Below are 19,043 nucleotides of genomic sequence, written 5' to 3'. Positions count from 1 at the left end.
ATAAAAAGTATTTTTATGTAACTGTTGTTTTTAATCTGATTAAGTTAAAGTAACAGGCCCTATTTGTGAATAATCACCAGTGAGATACACACTATGGCATTGCCTATACTGGCTTTAAAAAAAAAAAATCCACCATTGCCCTACAAATATCTCCACACAGGTGCATCTCTACTGGTGCTTACAACCACACACTGGAGCACTAAGTCAGACAGGCTGTTGGCATCTTAACCACAGAGTTTAAACCTGCTCTGACTAGGTTTATGTGACAAAGGGTGGTAGCTTGGCCCTACTGAAGTCTATGGCAAAACTCTCATTGACATCTATGGGACTATGATTTCATTCAGTGTTTAAAATGTTGGTGGACTGATCTCCACTAGTGCTCCCCCTCTCAGTTGCTCACATTTGTGATAATTCAATGATGGGAAATATTAAGAAAAATGCTTGAAAAGAGATAGCATAATTCACTAGAGGGCGGCCCTATTCCATTGCTTCCAACCCCTCGGGTTGAAATGAACATAAACTAGCCAACAAACAACTTTTACCAAGTATCTGTACACAACCTGAATTGATATTTTGCAATTTCCCCCTAAAAATGGATTAAATCTTCAAAATGATTCAAGTTCAACAGCCGTGAGAGGCATGTGTGTGTTATGATCCTTATTTTTCCAGTGGAAAAACTGAGGCAGAAAGGCTAAATGATCTGCCATCTCTCACTCGTGTTCTAATCACTAGACTACAATGCCTTTAAAAAGTAAAGGAAGCAAATTCTGAGAATTAAAAATATAACTCTAGAGTGCTTTCACTAAAAGATGTATTAATTTATTGTAAAAAGATGTGTGTTACAAGAATTATACACAAATTAGGGGGTTGTTGCATTTTTTTCCAAAGAAAGAATTTCTGCTTTTAAGTATTTTATTGTCTGTTGAGTCAAGGAGTAAGAGGAGATTGGGGGAATTCCTCCCCCCCCCCGTTCAAGTCAGTTCCCTGGAGAGCCAATATTTCTTAAAAACAGTTCTAAAAACATTTTGGTTAAACTATATTGTCTATGTCAAACATAGTATCTTTGTCTAGAAGCACTGCTAATTACACTTCAGGGAGAAAGTGTTTTTCATACGTACATTAAAAAATATGAAAAGATCAAAAAGTGAGCTTTATTACTGTATCATTTTAAAAACATCCTTTAGTCTCTTAAAAATGCAGGATGTGATTTCACCACTAAGATATTTCAGTCTTATGCTGGTATAGCTTCATTTCAAGGTAAAACTGCAGTAATGCAGTGGTGAATCAGGCCTAAAGACGGCAGAATTCATATTTATCTCTATCTTCAAGATGCTGTTCTAACAACTGAACAAAATATCACTTGTTTAATTTCTAGTTTGCTAGGGTTTAAAGTGATTGTGAAATCATGTATCCTCTCTGGCATAAACAAACACAATTGTTCTTCAGATGGGAGTTGCATTTAAAACCAATGCCAAGATAAACAGCTGATAAACAAATGCCTCCTAAGTAAAATTTGGAACATGCAAAGGGCTTAATATAGAAATTCCATTTATGGCAGATATCACTTTGTGTAAGTTTAGCATTTCTAAAAATGGTAGTCTTTGTCAAAACATTGAAATGGAAAAGAAAAATGGACAAAGTAACTTTCATAATCACAATGAGAATTAATACGTACGTAAGGGATATTTCTGACCCCAGAAACATGGGTTCTGATTCTCCATTGCCTTGCACCTTGTGTAGTCATTTAAACTGATGGAGTACTGTGGCACCTCAGAAACTAACAAATTTGAGCATAAGCTTTCATGAACTACAGCTCACTTCATCGATGAAGTGAGCTGTAGCTCACCAAAGCTTATGCTCAAATAAATTGGTTAGTCTCTAAGGTGCCACAAGTACACCTTTTCTTTTTGCCAATACAGATTAACACGGCTGCTACTCTGAGACTTTTGTCAGTAAACTAAGCAGTAAATTCGTATCCCTTACCACAGCAAAACTAGAACAGCTCCATTTTGCCAAACGGGGGTGGGAAGTGGGGGGGCATGATTCAGAGCCTACACAGTAGAATTTAGAGGTGGGACTTACGTATCCACAGCTATACTGATTCACTGGCTTTTCCTTCTCACTCTTCAAACCATATGGCAGTGGTGGCATGGAGTTAGCAAAAGCTACTCAACCCATGAACATGAAGTAGAAGCCATGAAGAAGCTAACCAGACACACTGTGGGCTATGGGATGGAAGGAGATTTCTTCCCCAACTCCGAAGGAATTCCCAAATACAAAGCCCACCTGCTCAGGGTGTATACTGGTACAGCATTTATAGCTTATGTAGAATAGACTTTAAAACAGCTACTATATATTGCAGTAGGAAATATTTTACAAGACAGACAAATAATAAAAATAATTTGACTTCAGCCTTCTATTTCATGTAATTTTTGATTTGTACAAATTAAGGGAAACCAGAACATATAAAAAACTTAACTCTAGAGCCTTTTGAAGCTATCCTTAAATACTTCTAATTAGTTACCACCTTCAGTGTATATCCCAGGTAATTTCCCCCTCAAAAAAAAATCCAACATGCTGTTATTTACACATTTTTTAAAGGAGTGCCTGAGGAAATGGGTGATAAATTCCATGACTTTGAAAGGGAAAAAGAAAAGGAGTACTTGTGGCACCTTAGAGACTAACCAATTTATTTGAGCATAAGCTTTCGTGAGCTACAGCTCACTTCATCGGATGCATAATTAAAGTGGAAAATGCAGTGAGGATGTTTTTCTACACAGACCATGAAAAAATGGGTGTTTATCACTTCAAAAGGTTTTCTCCCCCCCACCCCACTCTCCTGCTGGTAATAGCTTATCTAAAGTGATCACCCTCCTTACAATGTGTATGATAATCAAGGTGGGCCATTTCCAGCACAAATCCAGGGTTTAACAAGAACTTCTGGGGGGGGGGGGGGGAACAAGGGGAAATAGGCTTGAATAGAGACTGGGCGTGGCTAAGTCATTATGCAAGGTAACCTAAGTTAATTGTATCCAATTTGCAAATGAATTCCAATTCAGCAGTCTCTCGCTGGACTCTGGTTTTGAAGTTTTTCTGTTGTAATATCGCAACTTTCATGTCTGTAATCACGTGACCAGAGAGATTGACGTGTTCTCCAACTGGTTTATGAATGTTATAATTCTTGACATCTGATTTATGTCCATTTATTCTTTTACATAGAGACTGTCCAGTTTGACCAATGTACATGGCAGAGGTGCATTGCTTGCACATGATGACATATCACATTGGTAGATGTGCAGGTGAACGAGCCTCTGATAGTGTGGCTGATGTTATTAGGCCCTGTGATGGTGTCCCCTGAATAGATATGTGGGCACAGCTGGCAATGGGCTTTGTTGCAAGGATAGGTTCCTGGGTTAGTGGTTCTGTTGCGTGATATGTAGTTGCTGGTGAGTATTTGCTTCAGGTTGGGGGGCTGTCTGTAGGCAAGGACTGGCCATTTTTTCATGGTCTGTAGTGGGTGGCTTCTGGGAGCTCTTCTGGCTCTATCGATCTGTTTCTTCACTTCCGCAGTATGCCTCTGATGAAGTGAGCTGTAGCTCACGAAAGCTTATGCTCAAATAAATTGGTTAGTCTGTAAGGTGCACAAGTACTCCTTTTCTTTTTGCCAATACAGACTAACACGGCTGATACTCTGAAACCTTGGAAAGGGAAGACAACCTTAAGAAGAGCTCTGTAGAGCTTGAAAACTTGCCTCTTTCACCAGCAGAAGTTTGTCCGGTAAAAGTTACTACTGCATCCACTGTGTCTCTCATGTACCCTGAGCCAACACAGCTACACCACTGCAAACAACCACTGTTCATTTACCTTAGCTATATCAGGAATAGTAAAACCAGTCTCCCCTATTTTTGCTCCAGGATTCCTTGCAGGACTAGAGACTCTGTCACAAAGAGAGCTTTACTACTAAGCAACAGGAGCATTAATAGTGCCAATTAACAAGGAACCCAGAGCTTTAAAAAGTGTGGCTAAAAATCCCTTCTCAATTTCTCAGATCTCAGCCTCTTGTGATGACTGGAAAATTAATGTGGTTTTGACATCTACAAAGTTAGACAGGGGGAAAAAAAGGTTAAAGCAAGACCCAGTATTTCCAGTATTAAAAAAAAAAGTTTAAAAATACTTTCACACCCTCTTTTTAAATCATAAAGATGCAAAAAGAGGGTAAAACTCCCTTTTTTCTCCTCTGCAGGTTCCCAGTATCAATGTTGAAACTTCGTCCAGATTCCAACATACGACAGAGTGGTACGCTTCCCTTCTGGTTGCTAGAAGAGTCTCCAATGGTCTAAGAGCCCTTCTTCAACAGAAGCTTCCATGAATTTCCATGCAGTCAATGTCAGTTCAGCTGAATGTGGATACGCAAGAGTCCCTGTCTGAGAAGGTTCTTGTGAACTGACAGATTAACTTTCTTTCATCTGGATTAGTTTAAAAACAACATTCTACAAGATCAATATGGTGTTATGGAATTACAAATACTGTATTTACCATGGCATCTTCTCTCTGATTTTTATTTATTACTATTATCTTCAGGAGGAACGGAATAGATGGAAAAGCAGACAGATACTCCTCGGGTTATGTCTGGACTGATGCTCATGTTATCAGAGCTGATGAATTCCTTCTCCTGCAGGGGAATACATGTCATTGGGTTTGCTCTGTGTACAAGAGAGTTTAGTACTCGGTCCCCATACAGCTGTAGTGTAGAACAGAAGCTCAATTTCACTTGCTCATTTCTGGGGCAGAGTAACCAGCCAACTCTGCACTTGTCTCTTGTTTTTATGAGGAAAAACTTTTATGGACTATTCTACTTCCTTGTGAAACTGAAATGATTTTTGTTCCCCCCATCACACTCACATGTTGCCATTGTATTTTCTGTCATACCAGCATGTGCCTGATTTGTCTCTTCCTGGCCATTATAAGTGCCAGATGATCTGACCGGAGCTCTAACCAGCTGGTGCTTTTTGATGTCCATGAGGAATTGGTTTTGGCCTTCTTAGGTAGGTGGACTCCCATCTGAACAGATTCAGGTCTGTTGGTTTAGACAACAAATCCTGCATCTTGGCGGGGGATTAGACTAAATTACCCTTGCAGTCCCATCAAACGCTATGATTCTATGTCCACAGTTATCATAATTCTCTCTACTTCCAGGAGAGAGCTTTCAGATAAACTTGTGCGGGAGTAGCCATCATTTGTAGGATGAGATTATGACCTGTATAACCACAACCTTTGTGGCTGATGTTGGAGTATATCTACGGATGAAGAGGCAAGAGACATTTGAAGCAGTTTCATGTAGAATTGGAGCCATGTCAATACAGAAAACAAAACTTCCTGAGGAGAGTCACATTAGATATCTATTGGCGACTACTAAATCATCTGAACAGTTGATATAATTATGAGTGGTCTCTCCTTGAAGGTAAAGATTTTCTCCATTACTATGTTAGAAGACTTGAAATAGGACTGTCAAATATAAAGGGAAGGGTAAACCCCTTTAAAATCCCTCCTGGCCAGAGGAAAAATCCTCTCACCTGTAAAGGGTTAAGAAGCTAAAGGTAACCTCGCTGGCACCTGACCAAAATGACCAATGAGGAGACAAGATACTTTCAAAAGCTGGGAGGAGGGAGAGAAACAAAGGGTCTGTGTGTCTGTCGGTATGCTGCTTTGCCGGGGATAGAACAGGAATGGAGTCTTAGAACTTTTAGTAAGTAATCTAGCTAGGTATGCGTTAGATTATGATTTCTTTAAATGGCTGAGAAAAGAACTGTGCTGAATAGAATGACTATTTCTGTCTGTGTGTCTTTTTTTGTAACTTAAGGTTTTGCCTAGAGGGATTCTCTATGTTTTGAATCTAATTACCCTGTAAGGTACCTACCATCCTGATTTTACAGGGGTGATTCCTTTACTCCTATTTACTTCTATTTCTATTAAAAGTCTTCTTGTAAGAAAACTGAATGCTTTTTCATTGTTCTCAGATCCAAGGGTTTGGGTCTGTGGTCACCTATGCAAATTGGTGAGGATTTTTACCAAACCTTTCCCAGGAAGTGGGGTGCAAGGGTTGGGAGGATTTTTGGGGGGAAAAGACGTGTCCAAACTACATTTCCCAGTAAACCCAGTTAGAGTTTGGTGGTGGCAGTGGTTATTCCAAGGACAAAAGATAAAATTAATTTGTACCTTGGGGAAGTTTTAACCTAAGCTGGTAAAAGTAAGCTTAGGAGGTTTTCATGCAGGTCCCCACATCTGTACCCTAGAGTTCAGAGTGGGGGAGAAACCTTGACAAGGACAATATAGTAATAAGGGGATTCTTTGAGGTGATGTTCAGGAATCTGCAAGTAGGAAGACAGACAACTGGGCTGGCTGGTATTTGGTTTAGCAATCTTCTCCAAGTGGAATCAGACAAGCACGTAGAAGGGATGTGAATCCTCTTCTCTCTAATAGTTGCCAAAGATAAGAACTTTGTATTGGAAGTGTGGAAAGATTTGAAGAATTTTTTGTGGATATCCACATTCATTTCTTTCACATCTACTGAGGTTAAGAAATCTGGAGGAAATGGCTACAACAGACTTCAGAGTTTCCATGTGTAACTTGACCTTGTTGATTGTTTAAAGATTTGACTCCAGTATAATTCTGATCACTTTTTTGGGGTGCACTACAAAAATACAGCACATAATCAAGATCTGGCAGTGGTACCTTTTTGGAAAAAAGTGTGATGTTGCTTCTTTTGAACATCGCTGCTTTCGTTATTTTCTTGATATCTGAGATGTTAAGAATCTGCCCTAGGGGACAAGGCTGTGATTTTCTACTGATGTTTATGTTACAACCTCCACTCAGAATGGTTGCATCAGTGCACAGTTACACAGAATTTTTCTGAGTGGAGGCAGATTTATTTGTGTACCAAAGAAATGACCTCTTCCAAATCTGTTCTCTTTTCCTCTCCCATCGTTGGAGTCTCTCTGCAGAAACTGAGATTACGGTTAGTTCTGAAATGGCTACCTACTCAAATAGATTGGTCTGATATTCCGTCTGATGTTCTGTAGAGGGATATCTAGTGGCGCACTAAAAGCTGTACCACTAAATACTTTGTACATTAGTACTTTCATCACTTGAGAATTTGCGTTCCCGGAGCTAACTCAGATGTGTCTTCTATAGTGTGGTGATTTGAAGTAACCCGCAAATCTGATCCAATGAAACATCCAAATTGAAGGATAACGCCTATAAGATCTTTTGGGAGATGGTTTTCAGCTTCTTTTTCCATTGCAGGTTGATTGCCATCAGTTCATGTCCAGGCCAGAACAGCTTGAGCATAGCATGTTTTTAAGATGAGTGCTACAGCCTCATAGCCCTGGCTCACAGAGAACTCTACCTTCCTGTACCCTAGTTCTTTAAGGAGGAAGTTCTCCTATGGAAGGTATTACAGTGCCTAACTAGGAATGTCCACTACTACATCTATATCTTCAGGGAAATCAAAAAATTGTTTTATTTTTGGGGACAACACAGACTCTAAATTTGCAATTTTAATCCAAGATTTACAGGGATGTTCCATCTCTGTTTTAGTTGCATCGTTTAAGGCAAGATGGACACGGAATGAGAATTTTCCCTCTAACTGTAATGGCTAGTATTTTCCAGGAAGTTTTTAAGTAGGCCTTTCCTCTTTTCTTTTTAATTCTTCCATGTGAATATCAAATGTGAACTACTATGCTGCCAACTCTTTCAAAAACTTCACAGCCTACCCTGCACTTCTTCCTTCTCCAGATGGGAATATCCCTCCTGAAAGAGAAGGAAACAAGATGTTCTTTTACTCATTTTTTCTACCTAGATATGGATTTCTTCTCTCTTGTTCTTTAGAAAACGAATCAGAAGAACCAGGTCTCTTCCTGCCTTTGAGTACCAGTCCCAGAGAGTGATGATGTTCACTTCTAGAGCATAGCAGAAGCTCTTCATCACGCAAATAAGACCTCAGTTAATTATCTCCTTTTCTTGTCCTTGTCTAGATCCTTTGTGCAAGACTTCTTGGACCAAAACTTGAAGCCAGAAGACTGCAGTAAAAATAATAATAAAATCCACCCACGTGCTCAACATATCATTTGTAGAAAATACAATTCCAGTAGCTTCATGATTCACAGAAGGAAATTTCCATTCCATAGCTTGAACAGAAAGATAAACATGGGACCTGTAACTCACTAGATGTGCAGCCCCAAAGAAGGCAGTGGTGGAAGTTGTAGCACAGACAGAGCTCAATTGCTTTTGCCATTGTAGCAGAATTACTGGAAAGGTGGCAGCTATAAAGGATAAAACTACAGAAAGAGGAATTGCTTACCCCCATAAGACAGCCAGAATTTGCAGACTGCTGAACTCCATGTCAGATACCAATTCCCACTTCTTTAGAACAGCTGCTGCCTGCAGGTGAGCAAGAAGTGGTGTCTTACTGATGAACTAAGCGTCTTTCCTGAGGCACCAACCTCTGTGGTGCTTCCTCTTAAAGGAGGGGGACCAATGAAGATGAAGGAATCTCATGTGAAGGGCCTAGGTGATAAGACAGGGGGCTTAACTATCAGGAACACTGGTCCAAGCCCCAAATTTGTGGAGCAAAGCACCATGTCCCAAAGAAGTCTGAACTCCTGACAGTCCTCAGAGCCAAATAAATAGGTCTATCCCCAACACAAGGATGCCCTCAGAGGGTACAGAATAGCCCAAAGCCCATTCAAATATCTACATAATTTTAATAAGATACACACATATAAACTTAGGACTCCCTAAACGATGCATTTGTTAAACTCCAAACTTTAAATTTAGGTAAGAAAAGGGCTCTGCACAAAGAGAGGTCTGGCTTTGTCTGTATGCAATCCTTTGGAGGCAAAGAATTCTGGGAATGTTTTTTGAAAAGGAGCCTTAAGTCCCAACAGGAGCTGTAAAGTTCTGGTCTCTGTTACCAAGTACAGGTGCAGAAGGGAAATCCAGTGTAAAGACTGATGGTCATGAATAAGATAAATTTCTACAGTTACAGATTTAGAAAGTGACAGATAAAGGTAACAAAAACAGAGCTAACACTTAGCGTAACATACAAACTATGTTTGGGTAACAACCCAGTTTTTAAACTACAGAAAGTGTCCACCCCCTTCTGAAATTATGACTAATCCAAGCAGAGAATATTAAGAGAATATGCACACTAACGTAAATTTAAATACAAAAAAAGACCATAGTAAAGATGACTTAAACTGACAATATGAATAACAAAGTGATCTAGACTTTTATCAATACAGAAAAGTCCTAACACGTTTTTCAAAAGAGAGAAGCCAGCGCTAGATTACATAAAATCACTTGTACTCCTTTGCAACTGTGTGTTGGCAGCTTTCCACTACTACTAAGAACTACTGGGGGTTACCATAAAACAATAGGGCAAAGTGCTTTGAAGTTGTCCCTTTTTTGTGGTTTCATATTGTGCTATGTTTATAACTTGCATGTCTATAAATTTGGGAAGTTCTTCTCTTGTCGAGAGTCTGCTTTTGGTCAGACGTGAAAGAGATACTTCGTTTATTTAACACAGAGAATGTTAGATAACCAAGAGACACCTCAAACAAAAATGAAACAATCCATTATAGTTAAAAAGTCTGATACAAATGTAAAGATTTCAGTATTGTTACCATAGTTAAATTTATTACACAGCTTTACCTTCAAATATTAACATTTCACAGTACAATGATGATGCCTTATTTGAATTGTATAGTCATTACAATCCTCATAGGATGCTAAAATACCTAGGCATAACAAGGATATGTTTAATACCAAATTTCATCTTTTGTTCTGAGTTTCCTTGCTTTTGAGTTACATCAGACCCTCAAATTTTTTAAACAGGGTGTTGTATAAAACTGAAAGGTATTCAGTTTATTTTTAAAAAAGTAATTTTGAAATGAATTGTTTTCAAGCCAAAAATGTGTATAGGAAATTTTTAGTCCAAAGCACAATTTAACAGCAACATTTAAACCCTAGCAAAAATAAGGGAATTGATTAAAAAAATTACTCAGACACAACTACAAAGGCAGGTTTCAGAGTAACAGCCGTGTTAGTCTGTATTCGCAAAAAGAAAAGGATGCATCGGATGAAGTGAGCTGTAGCTCACGAAAGCTTATGCTCAAATAAATTGGTTAGTCTCTAAGGTGCCACAAGTACTCCTTTTCTTCTAACTACAAAGGCCCTACTGGGGCAGCTATAATTAATTTCTGATGTTCTAATTACACATTCAACACACTGCAATGCGCATGCAACATATGGCAGAAGGAAAATTTCAGTGTGAAGGGGGTTTACAAGTTTAACTTTTTCATTCAAAAAGAAGGTAAGGTGGGAGGCTTCTGAAGTAACTTCTGCTTATTTTTGTATCCCACGCTCATCACTGCTGTTATCTAAAATGCCACCTTCCCAGTAACATATCCGGGTTAATTGGCTACCATTTCACTTAGCATTTGTAAGCACATCCCTTCCCCCACAATGCAAACCACAAGACTCCTGCTTGTCACATGGCTGGAACCCTGCTGGCTCTCTCCCTGCCCTTCCCCCTCCTGCTCTGTAGAAGTTAGGCAGAAGGAGGAAGCACAGCCCACATACAGCCTCTGGGAGGTGGCATTCAGCCAAATCAAACTGGATGATTCCAGTTCAGACTGGTTCTGGAGACACAAACAAGCAGTTCCTTGCTTCCCCAATCCTCACTATTCAGATGCAGCAAACTCTCTCAGCATACAATCCTCTCTGCTTATATACTCTGAAAACTGCTGTCTGACTTTTTCTCATTTTATTCCCAGAAAAATCATAGCTCCCTAAAGTGCATATTAAGAGACTGGGAAATTCCCAACACAGGTATACCTTCCTCCTCCCACATGCACTGAAGTAACCAGTTCAAGAAATTGTAGCAAAGCTTCACATGAACTCTATCAGAAAAGAGGCTGAACAGTCATTCAGTCCCCGTTTTGATTACAAATATACCTTTGGGAGGTTTAAACCCAGAGAAACAATTAAAAATGGGGTATTTTTAATCACACATGAAGATGTGTCACAAATATGGGTAATGATGTTGAGTATATCACTTAACAGAGCTAAATAAAGGCTGCACTATGTAAGAATAAATGCCAGCAATCCCCAGGATAACAAATCCAAAATGCTGTTTATTCAACACTTGAACATCAATAATATACTCTTTGCAATAAAAGTGATTAATACTGCTGTATTTTTGACCAAAAACGCCCCAAAGTAGCTTCACCATTATGCTGACTAGTTCACAGTAGGGTATAAACACAATAAATGATTATGTCTCTGGAAAGTGTCAGGCAACTAAAAGAAGCAGATTTTCAGAAAAAGGTAAAACCTATTATGCAATATTCATTTTTAATTGATTACTCTAAAGGGATCCAGATGAACTAATACAGTGTGCATGTTTTCTCCCGTCTTCTCTATAAACAGCCAATAGTTTTAGTGTCAAATTTATGTATTTCTGAACGAGAAAGAAACAGTCATCACCCTCATACAATGAGATGGCGAATAGCCTTATCCTGGTTTCTATCCCAGAGAAGAGCCTAAACCTCAACATTTAGTCTATGTCTACACTAGAGAACTTACAGAGGCACAGCTATACCAATGCAGCTGCGCCACTGTAAGATGTCTCATGTAGCCACTCTATGCTGACGGGAGAACTCTCCCCCATCGGCATAATTAAACCATCCCCAATGAGTGGCGGCAGCTATGTCAGAGGGAGAGCTTTGCACACTACCACTTTTGCGGATGAAACTTGTGTCACTCTGGGGATGTTTTTTTCACACCCTTGAGCGACATAAGTTTTGCTGACATAAGTGATAGTGTAGACATGGCCTTAGAATTAGTTTACCAGCTAGGAGGAAATCATATAATGGTCATGTAATGTATTTTGCATATGTCAACATCAGCATTACTGACCATCTGTGTAAATCATATAGCAAACTATTTTGTGTACACACACACACACACACACACACACAAAAAATACATATATACACATATAGACTTATACAGACTACAGGCAGGAAATTTTCAGATGTCTTTAAAAGAAGGAAGAGATGTCTTACTCTCTGTATTTCTGTCTCTCGAGAGCAAGGCACCTCTTCCTTCTTTAAAGCCATCTGAAAAATTTCTGCTTGTAATCAATTTGAAGAAATTTGATATACTCCCGAGGGTGACATTTTTTAAGAGGATTATCTGGTTATATTTAGATTAGACATAGCACACAGACACAGAAACATGAACAAAAGCACAGGGAAGAAAAAAATGAGACACTTGGATGGCTGCTACAAAACTGAGGACACTGGAGTTGGATTTATTATAGTTAATATTTCTTTCCATAATTCACATTTCCTAAGTCTCAGATAACATCAAAGTGGCATATGGCTTTATCTGAACAAAAAGGTGAAGATCAGAAATTTTCATCCTCCGGATAATTATTGCCTTTGCTATAAATACTTAAAATGAAAGCAATTTAAAAAAAAAATTCTCTGCCCCAGTCTCTCTCCACTACTATAGGAATACACACTAAATTAATGTAAACAGCCATAACCTACTTTTCATGTATTAAAGAAAGAGATACAAAAGTACCAATCAGCTGAACTCTTCATTCCATATAACTTATCTGTATGGAATTCTTTTACTCAGTGATCACCATAACCAGCCCAAAAGTATCCAAGTATCTACATTTGCAGTTAGCCTAAATCCCAAATAATTTTTCAACTGTCCCATGCAGAGACATCTCCTAACCCTCTCAAAAATCATAAATCCCATTTTAAATCAACGATTCATCACTAGCTGGCAGACAAACTAAGCAGAAGAGGACAATGATAGAGAAAAGTTGGTATTATGTAATGAAACTAAATTTGCTAATTTCTACTTTCACCAAACAAACAAAACGGAATGTATTCTAGACCAGTGGTTCTCAAAGCTGGTCCGCCACTTGTTCAGGGAAAGCCCCGGCGCGCCAGACCTGTTTGTTTACGTGCCGTGTCCGCAGGTTCGGCCGATCACGGCTCCCACTGGCCGCAGTTCGCTGCTCCCACTGGCCGTGGCATGGGCCAAGGGACATGCTGGCCGCCGCTTCCCACAGCCCACATTGGCCTGGAACGGCGAACCGCGGCCAGTGGGAGCCGCAACTGGCCGAACCTGCGGACGTGGCACGTAAACAAACCAGTCTGGCGCGCCGGGGCTTTCCCTGAACAAGCGGTGGACCGGCTTTGAGAACCACTGGTCTAGACTCCATGCTCCCCAACTTTTTGTTGCACTTGTTTTTCCTGTGATTAAAATGCATTAGTTCTTGATTTTGTTTGTATATTTTGTGTTAAAGAATCATAAGCAACATTAATGCTTTTATTTTCTACAGTTTCTGTTGCTCTGCAAAGAGGAACTTCAATACTGATCAATTCAAGTAAATTTTTTAACAACAACCTAATTAATCTATAAATTACCTGTTTATTACAACTTTGGGAACACCTTATAAATGGCATAATACTCAAATTCACTTTCAGACACTAAGTAGAATTTCTTGCTGTACATTTCATTCAGTGCTACAAAAACGAATTATACAGATGCTTTCTGAGAATGAATCATAGAATATCAGGGTCGGAAGGGACCTCAGGAGGCCATCTAGTCCAACCCCCTGCTCAAAGCAGGACCAATCCCCAACTAAATTATCCCAGCCAGGGCTTTGTCAAGCCTGACCTTAAAAACCTCAAAGGAAGGAGATTCCACCACCTCCCTGGGCAACCCACTCCAGTGCTTCACCACCCTCCTAGTGAAAAAGTTTTTCCTAATATCCAACCTAAACCTCCCCAACTGCAACTTGAGACCATTACTCCTTGTTCTGTCATCAGCTACCACTGAGAACAGTCTAGATCCATCCTCTTTGGAACCCCCTTTCAGGTAGTTGAAAGCAGCTATCAAATCCCCCCTCATTCTTCTCTTCTGCAGACTAAATAATCTCAGTTCCCTCAGCCTCTCCTCATAAGTCATATGTTCCAGTCCCCTAATCATTTTTGTTGCCCTCCGCTGGACGTTTTCCAGTTTTTCCACATCCTTCTTGTAGTGTGGGGCCCAAAACCAGACACAGTACTCCAGATGAGGCCTCACCAGTGTCGAATAGAGGGGAACGATCACATCCCTTGATCTGCTGGCAATGCCCCTACTTATACAGCCCAAAATGCCATTAGCCGTCTTGGCAACAAGGGCACACTGTTGACTCATATCCAACTTCTCGTCCACTGTAACTCCTAGGTCCTTTTCTGAAGAACTGCTGCCTAGCCGCTCGTTCCCTATTCTGTAGCAGAGGATGGAAGAATCCCATGCAAAGAATCTGCACTTGTCCTTGTTGAATCTCAGATTTCTTTTGGCCCAATCCTCTAATTTGTCTAGGTCCCTCTGTATCCTATCCCTATGAACAAAACTACTTTGCATATATGCCAAGTCTGGTGCTATAATATTTGGACAGGAGCTTGCAGCTTATGGTGCGAATCACAGCTAATTATGCAACTAGCTAATAAACCAAAAAAACCAACCACTGTACCTTGAACTTAAACACCGACCAAACATTCTTGCAAAAAAGAAGGGGAAGGAACTCTAGTTACTTTATATGTGTGCACACAACATTCTGAATGATTTCTCTTATGTTTTTAGTCTCTGCCATGAAAGCTCTCTTACTGAACTGAAGTATCATAGGAGATCTAAAACACTTCCACCAGAATTTGGAAAGACATTTAAGCCCTGATTGAAAAGGTATTTCCACATTTTAAACACAAGCAGTGGCACAGACCTCAATGCTACGTGCTTCAATATGTTGCTAAATGAAGATTTTAAAATCAATGACATAACACATGCAACTACAAGAAATGTGCTAACTCATTTGACTTTACAAAATTACTACTTAAAAAAACGGAATCATTCAGAGATTTTCACATAAGTCAGCTTTCCTCTCTGATATTCTGAGAGAGAATAATGTCCTTTTTGGTCTTTTATGTTCTAATTTACTCATTTGCAGTTCTCATCACAAAACCCCAAAGAAAGTATCCAACGGTAACAAAAGACCTCTTAAAATATATACATAAAACTAAGCTTAACTGAAGTGGAATCAACACACTCCAAACCTACGTAAGACAAATGTTTACATTTTGAAAATATGCAGAGCATCTTTCCTCACAACTTTGTCCAATTAGGGAAAATCTTCTAATCTTAACATTATATTTAGTCTGTATGACCCTTGCTATAGTTTATGTCTTTCAAAGAATGAAACTAAAATACACCATAATTATTCTGATTCAGTTAGTTTTCTGCTCATTTTTCCATGGTAGCTTTCGGAAAACTGCCTAAACCCCCCCCCTTTTTTTTTTTCCAGTAGCTCCCAAAATTTGACCCTAAATACGTACATTTAGGTCTAGAAGTGACCTACCGCTGTACAAAAATACAGTTAACTTCACAACTGACAATGGAGAAAGTGAGAGACAGACATGAAAAAGAGGCTTGATGTAGAGAATTATCTTGAGCACTACTGGTGATTTTAACTAGTTATTGCCAATTAACCACAGAATTCATAGTGTTTCTGTAAATTTCCAAATATTTTTAAAAGATCACATCTTTCACTATTAACCAAGCCATAAAAGGATCTCAAGTATTCCAAAAGCACCCTACTATAGTTTCAGAGTTTAATTTCTGAGTCAACCAATGACACCTATGTTTATTGCAGGAGAAATTCTGTGTTTAGTTACATCTCTACAATCCCGTTGAAAACAATGGGAAATGCATTTGGAACTTGGTAAACAATTCTATAGATTATACAAACCATAACAGGATGCATTTCATTCTCCATAGCTCTGCATTGTTAACAGGAATAAAAAAAGTAACAAGAAGTCTGAGTAAGAAGGTGCGTTTTCTTTTTAAAAAGTAAAAAGAAAAGGAGTACTAGTGGCACCTTAGAGACTAACCAATTTATTTGAGCATAAGCTTTCGTGAGCTACAGCTCACTTCATCCGATGCTCAAATAAACTGGTTAGTCTCTAAGGTGCCACTAGTACTCCTTTTCTTTTTGCGAATACAGACTAACACGCCGCTACTCTGAAACCCTTTAAAAAGTAGTTATTCTTGAAATGTAATGTTATGATGTAATGTACATGTTTTATTATGCAAATGATATAATGATTATTATTTTATATTCCGCAGTTTGTGAAGTGTGTAAAAAGCATTGTGTGTTCCTTCAGGATGTAAGGCACTACCCTTAAAACTTACTAGTACTTACTTCATTGAGTCTAAATTCACTGCTCTGGTTAATAAGATCAAAACATCAACATCTCTTTCCCAGAGACACATCTAATCTTGCAACATTAAGATAAAAGTTACAGGGAAAATGAACTACCAAAACATAACTGATATTGATAGTTTCTTATTAAAAATATCATTTTGTTCCATTGGGTCAATACTTAGTGTTATGAATTTCTGAATTCTTCACCCCAGGTTGGAGATTTTAATGCCTCAACACTTGTATCCAGTAAATATGTAGGTGAGCTGGGCTTCGGCTGTTTCTTTTCTTATGATGGATAAAACTCACCCAAAAGTACAGATATTTTTCTTGCCTATATTTTAGGCCTAAGAGAGATCAGGCATGTCACATTTGATCTTCTCTAGTTTTGCTGGAGACCTCCGAGAGGTCTCAGTGATGTTTATTTCAAGTTCTAACATGTCTGAAGGTGTTAAATCTTTAACAAAATGTTTTCTTTATTTAAAATGTTAATTTGTCGCTGAAAAATAGGAAATAGGATACTAAATGAGGCTGTTTTATGGTTGGCTTGTCTCTTTCTCTTCTTAATTGCTCTTGTGATGTCACCATTTCACTAATTCTCCACTCATCATAGTCTTCCAGCCTAGATAATATCTGAATTTCTCAATTAAAAAAAACAGCAAAAACTCCTTAAAATAAATAATTAGAAGAACACAAGGAAAGAAACCCTCTTGGGGCCTTTTCATACATCATAAAGAAGCCAAAAGGAGCAGAAACTCAGTCTTCTTTCCCTTTACAGGTTCCCTTCAAAATCATTCTATCTTCTGGAATGAGTCCAAACCGTTATGTTTGATTAAAGTAATTATTTTGATTAGAGAGTTACCAGTTGTAAGATTCTGTTCACTAAGAGATAATCAGACTATCCAAATAAATATTATGGTCATAACGAATGTCTTAAAAATAAGAGTTTTCAGTATTTTTGAATTTGGAAAATAATTGCTCAGCAAGAGAAATATTTTCAGCTCTAAACCTGCCCTACTTACTCAGCAACTGAGCTCTTTACCGAACACTGCACTGCCGAATTGCCACCGAGAAGCGTTGCTGTTTCTCAGCAGCATTTCGGTGGCAGTGCTTCTTGCCGCTGCTGCTTCTCAGCGGCATGGTGTCTGGTGCCCGCCACAGTCGTCTGGGAATAGCAATATGCTATTCCCACAGAAAGACCAGCGGTCCTCAGCCTAAGTACATTTGGTCCTGCTTCAGCACAGAAGGATAGACTGACTAGATGACCTCTCAGGGTCCTTTCCAGCCCTACTTTTCTATGATTACTTTTCTGTTAGGCTGTTAAGTCTCTAAATCCATTTACAGTGTTGATCACAATTCAAGAAGGCGAACGAGAAGGAGTTCAACAGGATATTTCAGTTTGTTGAAAGAAATTTCAGCTCCTTGATAGGTTTGTTATTATTACTCTAATTTTGGCCACATACACTTTATACTGCAATACTGAAATAGCAGAAATACTGAAGCAATCATGCAGCTGACTATATGAAGTTCCTAGGAATTGAATATTAAAGATTTTTTGACAAGCACACTCTTCTAGAAGTGTAAGGTTTTCTTGTAAAGAAATTGATAAAACTTCTCAAAGGATTGTAGTGACATCTCATTAATATGACTTAATTATTTTTACACAGTATACTACAGAAAATTCACTAATGTTTGAAGAATCAGTAACTATTACACTCCACTTCCGTCTAATAAGAGAAGTCTGTTTTACGATGCATTGTCCTTATGTTTCATGCCTGTTCACTTCTACATTCATGCACAAAATTCAGAATAATCTGTAGTGGGCCTCCTAATATTACTGGGGATTAGTGCCACATTTTGATAGCTGAGGTTTCTGTTCCTCATGTTTGCTTACTACGGATGCTGTCCGGAGAAAAGGATTACTATACTGTAGCAATTTTCTTCACACCGAGCTGATCACTATTTGGTTTCATTTAACAATGCACCCATGATAACCAAAAGCTGTTAACCTACCTGTCGCTGCTGGTACTACTGCTGCTGCTGATTGAATCACTACTTGACGATCTACTTCTAGAGCCGCTGCCGCTAGGGGACCTGGTGGGTCTAGATGCTTGACTAGCCAGCCTCTGGGGAGACTGGGTCCTAGACTGGGACGAATGTGGTGACCGACTCCGGCTGTGCTGGTAATTCCGTTCTGGCCTTCTGCCTCGTACCTCCCGCGTAATATCATCCCTGTAGATATCCCTGTGTACCACACTGGGCAATGTAAACTGCTCCCGGGCCCTAGATTCATAACGGGGGTCATGAGCATCAAAACGGTTTGGACTTCGACTCCGGGAAGTATAATAGAGCCCATGTTGTAATGTCCGCTCTCGAGGGTCTCTATAGTAATCCTGATCGTAATGTCTTGTCCGATCAAATCCTCCCGTCCCCCGTTCATGGTGTCCATAGGCACTATGTTCATAAGCACGCTCCCTGTTATCTGAAGCCCTGTATTTATAAGGGGGAAAAATATTTAATCAATCAGAGAAGGGTAAGCAAAACAAAAGGCAAGTCATGCAAACATTTACTTCAGCACTGACTTTATTTTTGCAACTGGTTCTCCACTAAACAGCAATAACCTATTAAGCAAACACTGACACACTTAAACGTTTTACTTGATTCCAAAGTTATATTTATACACAGTAGAGCTGAGCAATCATTTTGCTTTAATCAT

At 39.1% G+C, this 19,043-nt stretch overlaps 1 protein-coding gene across 6 annotated transcripts in view; it reads right to left on the bottom strand.

Moving 5' to 3' along the window:
- The window catches only part of SPEN (spen family transcriptional repressor), a 148,943-nt gene that overhangs the window by 53,232 nt on the left and 76,668 nt on the right, over nucleotides 1-19,043 (bottom strand). For all 6 annotated transcript variants that reach the window (XM_074975295.1, XM_074975293.1, XM_074975296.1 and 3 more), the window contains one exon: nucleotides 18,341-18,817. In XM_074975295.1, coding sequence (XP_074831396.1) covers nucleotides 18,341-18,817 — 477 coding nt within the window. The remainder of the gene's footprint in view (nucleotides 1-18,340; nucleotides 18,818-19,043) is intronic.

The sequence above is a fragment of the Natator depressus genome, chromosome 18 (genome assembly GCF_965152275.1).
Source record: "Natator depressus isolate rNatDep1 chromosome 18, rNatDep2.hap1, whole genome shotgun sequence".
Classification (NCBI taxonomy): Eukaryota; Metazoa; Chordata; order Testudines; family Cheloniidae; genus Natator; species Natator depressus.
The sequence above is the reverse complement of the archived record's forward strand: the minus strand, read 5'-3'. Positions and strand labels throughout refer to the sequence as shown.